General features: G+C 46.8%; 1 protein-coding gene across 1 annotated transcript; it reads right to left on the minus strand.

Moving 5' to 3' along the window:
* Positions 1–4: 4 nt before the first annotated feature.
* On the minus strand, positions 5–7103 carry sgpl1 (sphingosine-1-phosphate lyase 1). The gene is made up of 14 exons (XM_024297593.2): positions 6960–7103; positions 5076–5241; positions 4844–4911; positions 4557–4704; positions 4407–4486; positions 4199–4327; positions 4032–4120; positions 3854–3962; positions 3679–3777; positions 3453–3599; positions 3137–3375; positions 2906–3052; positions 2710–2830; positions 5–1530 (listed from the first exon to the last, which is right to left on the minus strand). The coding sequence occupies exons 1-14, from the start codon at positions 6969–6971 to the stop codon at positions 1387–1389; spliced, it is 1698 nt and encodes a 565-aa protein (XP_024153361.1). The 5' UTR covers positions 6972–7103; the 3' UTR covers positions 5–1386.
* Positions 7104–7558: the final 455 nt, after the last annotated feature.

Genomic DNA, 7558 nt, shown 5'->3' on the forward strand with positions numbered 1-7558 from the left:
GGTGTCATCAGACTAAATGCATTTTATTGAAAAGAATCATAAAAGGCCTCTAAACTCGGATACCAGTGCATCAAGGAGAACTCTCAGAGAGCATTGATTGAACATTTCACTCAAACATCGACAGATTTCACAGAATAGAACCAGCATCCTGTCAGCAAACCTTAACCTTCAGATCCATTCAGTTCAAAGTTGGGATTTCATTTGTTTACTTCACTTCATATTTGTTTGAGACAAACAAACATACCAGTGCTGCAGTTATGGTCAACAAATGAGAACACGTGTTTGAGGATTTTGCACTAAAACTCCACTTCTAAAAAACGATTCAAAGGTTTTTTTAGCCACGACAGTTTTCAGGCGGTATCGGGGCTGAAAGCCGCCGTCACTTCCAAACCCCACCCCTTAATCAGAATCAAACAATGTGCATCAAATACATTCATCTCTTTAAAACGAATTTAAAGCAAACACAGATAAAGTTAGTGACAATGGACTTTCAGTGGTTAAAGTTAGATAAACCGTCGTCGTCGTTGCTCCTCCCACTTCAGGAAGCTACACTTTATCAAATACAAACAGTTATTGCACAAACGTGGAAAAAAAACAAATCAGAAAAATCACTTTAGTACATAAAACAATCAGAATCTCTTTCTGTGCTTTCCGTCATCAATCCTTGCGTTAATGTGCTGCTTGTTCATAAAAAATGCCGTCAAAAATGCCCCTCTTTACCAAAACCGGACCAATCGCTCTGCGCTGACGTGAGCAGGTGAGTTACCCAGATGAGTTAACCAGGTGAGTTAACAGTTAGAGACTGAGGTAGATTAAAGACAAGCCGCGATCCACAGGAGTCAAACTGAACTTCTGAGTTAATGATAGGACACTTGAGGACTTGAACCTTCTGTCAGCTGATCTTCTGAAGTCATGTCGTCTCCCATAGACGATAAGAACGTCTGGCTAATGTTTCTGTTGGGGCATCGCAGTGCGTTTTCATAACAAATGTTGCATGCTGGGTAACAGGTCTGTGCAGCCGCGCTTCCCTTTGTGCTTCTGCGGAGTCAGCACAGATGGAAAAAAAAAAGACCTTCAAAGAATCCACCAACAAACAACATCTGAAGGGTTTCAGTCGCAGATTAGGACAAAACAACAAGAGCAAAACCTGAATTATTCTTCACAACAAAACAACTCAAAAACAAACAACTAAATTACCGTCAAATTATTAGATTAAAAGTCGTTTGGAGCCGGTCCCTTCTGCTCCTCGCGTGGAGGCACACTGGCAGAAGTACCCTCCCCTCTGGGGTTCAATCATGAAGGCTGGAGCTCCTCTGATGTTTCCACAAAGCGAAACTGAGCAACCTCGGCGCTCAGGGAGGCAGCGGCGCGTTCCCCGGCGGCACGTCAGTGGGCTTTCCCGTTGCCATTCATGTGGTTTCTGCTCGACTTGGGCACCTCGGTGCTGTAGAGACAGTCCAGAAAACCTCTGGAGATTTCAGTCACCATGGACCTGTCCGGGATGGACTGGGCCATTCCGTAGATGGCTCCCTGAGGAGAGAGCGACACAGGAGTGAGCCAACAACATCCAAATTCTCCCTGATCCATCCATTCTAGAAGACTTAAACTTTATCAATTATATTGGTCTAATTAACTTTCTATACCAGAGAAAAGACACAAAAGAACATCTGACTCAGAGAGAAGGACTGGATGGGACAAAAGAAGAAAAAAAAGGAAGAAAAATTAGCAACAATTCATTTCTTCACTCATGACCCACAAAATCACAAGACTTTGACCAACTTATGTGGTAAGTTTACAACTTCTGCAGAGCAAGCATTTATAAAATGCAAAAATGGGAGAAACTTCTCGTCTTGGATATCATTTTTTCCACTTGTATTAAAGCAAAAGTAGCAAGGCGGACCGCTCAGAACTGTAGAGTGTGTGTTAAAACCGTCTCATTTGTTTATCTTGTTTGGGAGGCGTTCAGCCTGATAAAGCTTCTGCTGGACCTTCAAGGTTCCAAAAACAGAAGTGTTGACTGCAGCAGGAGACACCACAAACATGCAGGCAGGCGTGTGTCAGAACAGAAGGTCCTTCCTCTCTGAAGTTGATGCACAAAAAATGTTCTCTCATCAACACGAGCCGAAAGCAGCAAAGAGGAACAGAAAGTGAGGATGAAACGAGCTTCACCACGCATGAAAATGAAGCTCTGATCATAAATCTACATTCAAATTCAGGACTGAGGCAGAAGTTCTGCCCTAAAACACCAGAAACAGGTACGATGGAGCATCTATTTAAAAAGATAAAAAGAGAAGGAGGTTAATTCTAATTTTTACAGCCAATTGTTGCAAATATTCATAGGCAAGGTATTTGTTCTAGTTGCAATGGCAACCAAACATCTTTCTTCAAACAGGCTGACAAAAAATAAGGTGGAGATGAACCATTTTTCAACAGAGAAGATGTCTCCAGCAAGACTTAAATAACACGCTCTTAGACATACATGAATCAGCTGATTCTGACGGATCACAGCTGAAAGGTTAGACGTTAAATGAGGATTTCTGGATCTGGATTATAATTCAAAGAACCCAACTTGTCCCTAAATCTGTTGATAATATTTACAAATCATTTCCTGCAGCTTCTCTGTTGATCTCCTGTTGACCTCAGATCACCTCTGCTTGGTCGCACAGATTGTGGACCTGCTCTGTGTTTTGGGACATGCAGGTGACTCACCATTCCTGTGGTTTTCTCTTTGGGGTTCTTCATAATCACTGCCACCTGGTCTCTGACGTCCTGAACGAAGCGCTCCGCCACCCCAGGCTGGGTGTGCAGGACGGTGCAGCAGATGTGGATGCTGCAGACATAGGAGCATCCACACGGGGTTACAGGATTGAACATCCTGAACGTGTGTTTGCTGCTTCACACCCACCTGGATGGAAACTGCAGCGTGTTCAGATTCCAGCCCTTTGACGTCAGAGCATTTGAGAGGCGGAAGATGTCAAACTGGTCCGAGCCGATGGCCACCACCGACACCTCTGGGTCTCCAAACACGAAGACCCCTTTGATCTTCCTAATTCTGTTCAGGAGAAACACATAGCAGAGCTGAGATGCAGGAGGCCTCTGACCGGCTCTGTGTGGTGATGCCGCCTGCGTGTCTTACCCGGTTTTGATTTTGCGTGCGGTGCTGATGATCTTCTTGGTGGCGTCCACGTAGCCGTTCTCCCCCATGTGCATCATGGTGGCCCAGCAGGCTGCGATGATCCCTCCAGGCCTGGAGCCCGCGATGGAGGGGGAGGCGTAGATGCCCCCCTGCCAGTCTGGAGCCACAAAGTACTGATACTGGCGGTACTTCTTCTCACTGTAAAGAATTACGGAGGAGCCTTTGGGGGCGTAACCATACTGAGGAGAAACCCAGAAACATCACAGTTAAAGTGAATCCAAGCAAGAAGACGTGACAGAAACAAGAAGATCCTTACTTTGTGCGTGTCTGCTGAGATACTGGTGACCCCTTTGACCCTGAAGTCGAAGGGGGCGAGCGGGTAACCAGCCTTGGCCATGAAGACGATGAGAAACCCCCCCAGACAGGCGTCCACGTGCAGCGGGAGGTTGTAGCGAACAGCCAGCTGTGACACACACAGGAAAGCAAATGAGATTTTCTTCCTGCAGTTCATCTGTAAGATCTTCAAGGAGAGACGCTCTGACCTTGGCCACCTCCTCGACAGGATCGATGACCCCATGAGGGAACTGCGGGGCTGAGCACACCAGCATGGCCGTGTTCCTGCTGATGGCTCTCTTCATGGCCTTGGAGGAGAACCAGCAGAGAGGACATGAGACGTCAGGAAGCTGCAGAGCATCCTGCAGACGTTCAGGCTCTCACCTTCACGTCCACCTTCATGGTGGTCTTATCCAGAGGAATGTGGACGAGCTTCATCCCAAAGTAATTTGCTGCTTTGTCAAAAGCGGCGTGGACACTCACGGGCGCCAGACTGCATAGAAGAACCCAAATATGAGCCTCTCTCAGGCAGCTGGACACGTTTCAGTGAAGCTTGCCTTACATTTCTGGGTGTTTGACGCCGCGTTCGTACGCCATCTCCCTGTACGCTTTGCAGGCCATCAGGATACTCTCGGTTCCTCCTGACGTGACCTAGAAGGAGCACGGAAGCAGGTGAAGTTCAAGCTTACGCCACCTTTTTCTGACAGCTGATCGGAGAGGCTGACTAACGGTGCCGCAGGAGTCGGGCCCCCCGTTGAAGAGAGAGCAAGACATTCTGACGACTTCTGCCTCCATCTTCCTGACGCCGGGAAAGATGTCGGGATGTAGAGGGTTGCTCCAGGCAAAATCCCCGTAAACCTTTGGGACGAAGCAAACGGATCGTTTGTAACCTTGAGAAGCATCAGAGAAACAACAGAGCTTTCACAGAGATGCTGACCTTCACCAGCAGTTTGGTTAGGGTCTCATCCCCCCAGTAGACTGCTCCAGAAACGCGTCCTTTCTCCCACTGAACATCATCTGAAAAACACATCTTGTTTCAAAAAGTTCCGGATTTCAACCTCAAGTAACTGAGGAGTTCCACGCTTACTCAGGGTCTGATATTCTTTGATCTTGTCCATGACCTGAGTCTGGGACAGCCCTTTGGGGGGCAGCTTGGTGGTGTAGCTCATCCCCTCCTTCAGCGTGCACAGACTGTGGGACATGTCGTCCAAAGCCTTGTTGAGCTGCCGCTGGATCTGAGGGGAAAGAATCGGATGAGGGGCTGCACGCCACTTCCAGGAGGGTACAAAGGCGAAACAGGAACAGAGGTGCCAAAGGTCAGACCCCCCCTCCTTCCCCCTGAGCATCTGAGGCTGAGTCAGGAGCAGTACTCACCGACACGCCAACAAAGGGGATTTTTCTGATCAGTCGAAAGCACTGCCTCTTCATTCTTGACATCAAGCCTGAAAACCACAAAGCTGAGGTCACATGAGGTCACATGTACCAATCCTAAGATGCTGACTGTGCAGAAATCCACCATCCAGTCAGGACACACAGCTGAGATAAGGAATTGTGTTTAGACTACGACTGCAGAAGATTCAATGTTGCAATTTGTGTGAACTCTTACTTTCTTGCTGGAAAAGGAAGCCTTTAATCCAGATGGCTCCTAGCGTAGCGGCGACTGAGGCTCCAATGATCTGCCACGGCTCCAGGGGGGCGCAGAGAGAGTTCACCTGCCGCCGCACCTCCTCCAGGTACAGCAGCAGCATCTCCTTATACACCTCCAAGGCACTCTGCTCACACGAGACAGTAAAACGTCACCGTCGTGGAGGTACATGTCAACAACACACCCTCCAGCTTCGTAAGAGTCACATCTGCACACACCTGTGTTACCTGTTCATTCACTTACCATCGTCACTTCACTTCTACCCTCACACAGCAAACACCTTCTCAGGTAAAGAGGCTGAAGGTTTGTTCTTAGCTCAGCAGATGCAGATAAAGCTCTGTGCTCACTGGATGGCTATCAGCAAGCCCCTCCCACCACCAAAAGTGTCTCAACACATCCAGGTGTGAGGATCTGCTGCAGTAATCCACATCAGACCAGACAGGAAGTTCCCTTGAAACACACCTTGATGTTACAGCGGTTCGCTAAACCCGCCGCTGCTGAAATAAAGCAGCCAACCCTGACTGAAACGGAGCCACAAATCCCCAGGATTTCAGAACAAAATACAAATTAAAGTCATTGCTCAACAGCAACCCACTTATCTTTACGTTATCTCCACCTTTTTATAGCAGGACGATAGGGAGGAACTTCCACCTCAGCCACAATCTGATGGAGAAAGCTTAAGGTTCAAAATCTTGAGTAATCGGACCCAAAAGAGAAGAGAGTTCTTCCGGATTCAGCAGGAATCCTTTGGAAAGTCTGTGAACTTCTCCACGCTCACTTCAAACTGTCGTTCTAAGCGAAATGATGATTAAGGTCATTCTGTCTAATAAACTGAACAGCAGGAGGTTCCTGAGTGACAGGAGTGGCTGCCCACACAGGGACTACATGTTCTCATTCAGGTTTGGCAAGATCCTCTGCAAACTTCAGCAAGTCGGTTGAGAGTGAACCAGAGACGAGCATCTGATGCGATGGAACCAAAGAGTTCAGGGGAGAAACGTTCATTCAGAACCGTGAACGCTCACACCAGAAACTTCTCTGTTTATTGAAACATCTGAACGATTTCCTGCTGATAACCTCATCTCAGCTTCACAAAGGTTCTGGTAGCAGCAGCATCTCACAGCAGTGAACATCAGTCCTCTGAGCGCCTCCCTACAAACAGTAGCTGCTCTGAAGCTCTTCATGAAAAGAAGAGGATGAGCCAGAATTCTCTGCAACAGAACCCGTCCAGAACCAGGTTCAGAGACAGATGTAGGGATGTTTCATTTAAGTTGGTGAGTCTGGGAAGTTTGCTTAAACTCTTTAAAGCTCCGTGAATGATCATTTAGAGGAGATTTATCAGCTTGATCTGTCTGTGAACATCTGTTGGACATCTTCCCTCTAGCGGCCAGTCTGTCCCTAAGGGTTGATGGTGCGCTTCCAGGGAAACAGCTGAGCAGCTCAGCTGGAAATAACAACTTCCTGTCAACAGGATCTCCGTTTCTATTCTGAATCCGCATCAGTGAGCAAAAGCAGAGAGTTTGAAAGGGTTACAAGGGCGATGGCTGATAAAAGGAAGAATAAACACAAATGTTGCGAATGGTTCTGTTAAGAGAAGAAACTAAAGTTGAAGCGGATCGGGTAAAATGTTCCATATTTGTTGTCAAAGTACCGACCAGGACCCGTATAAACCCACAGCCTCAAAGCAAAGGTCACAAACAAACATTTAGTTTGGTTATTCCTGAAAGCAGAGTCTCCTCATGTGATCACAAACAAGTCATCCCCCCCTGAAGAGTCCACTTGGTCCGTTCCGACATGGACGGAACCGCAGTTCACTAAAAAGAGGAAGTAAAGTTTAAGAACACGAACCCAGTAGTCCATGGTGTTCGGAAAGCTGTCGCTCCGACTTTCTTTGTGTCCTCTTCTCAGCGGTGCCGCCGCTCAGTTCGCATCTGCATGCTACTACCAAAGCCAGCAAGCTAACGAGGATTCAGGAAGTGACCTACTGCGCATGTCTGCGCTGGTGCGGATCTGACAGCGCAGCGCGCCGGTCTGCTCGGACAGTAGCCGCGCGGAAAGTAGATCCGCATGGTTTTTAGATCTGTCATCAATCCCCGGAGGTTTGACACGTTTTTCTGTTGTTTTTAAGAAACATTGCCAACAAATCTGGCTTCAGAGGTTTGATTTTTTTTAAGGAAAAACTATTTTGACCTTATTACCCAAAGGCCGTGTATGCTTTACACGTTTGTTTGGTAAAATAAAACTCATTATATTAAAGATAAAGTCCTTGTTAACTCAACAGATTCAAGGGGACCAAACTTTTTAGACTTCACCATCTTAAATTATACTTTTAAAATCAATTGGATTACAAACTTCTTTATGAACACAGACACACTATGGAACTTTATTTCAAATTACATGTTCTCTAAATTTTGTGGCCTCTATTCTCTTCTCCAAAATAACTATAA

The sequence above is a fragment of the Oryzias melastigma genome, linkage group LG15, assembly GCF_002922805.2.
Source record: "Oryzias melastigma strain HK-1 linkage group LG15, ASM292280v2, whole genome shotgun sequence".
Lineage (NCBI taxonomy): Eukaryota > Metazoa > Chordata > Actinopteri > Beloniformes > Adrianichthyidae > Oryzias > Oryzias melastigma.

Excerpts from the sequence above, each read along its gene's own strand:
- sgpl1 (XM_024297593.2), bottom strand. Across the intron at positions 4,328-4,406 it reads TAACCAAACTGCTGGTGAAG|GTTTACGGGGATTTTGCCTG; the intron begins GTCAGCATCTCT and ends TTCGTCCCAAAG. Across the intron at positions 2,831-2,905 it reads ACGCTGCAGTTTCCATCCAG|CATCCACATCTGCTGCACCG; the intron begins GTGGGTGTGAAG and ends CTATGTCTGCAG.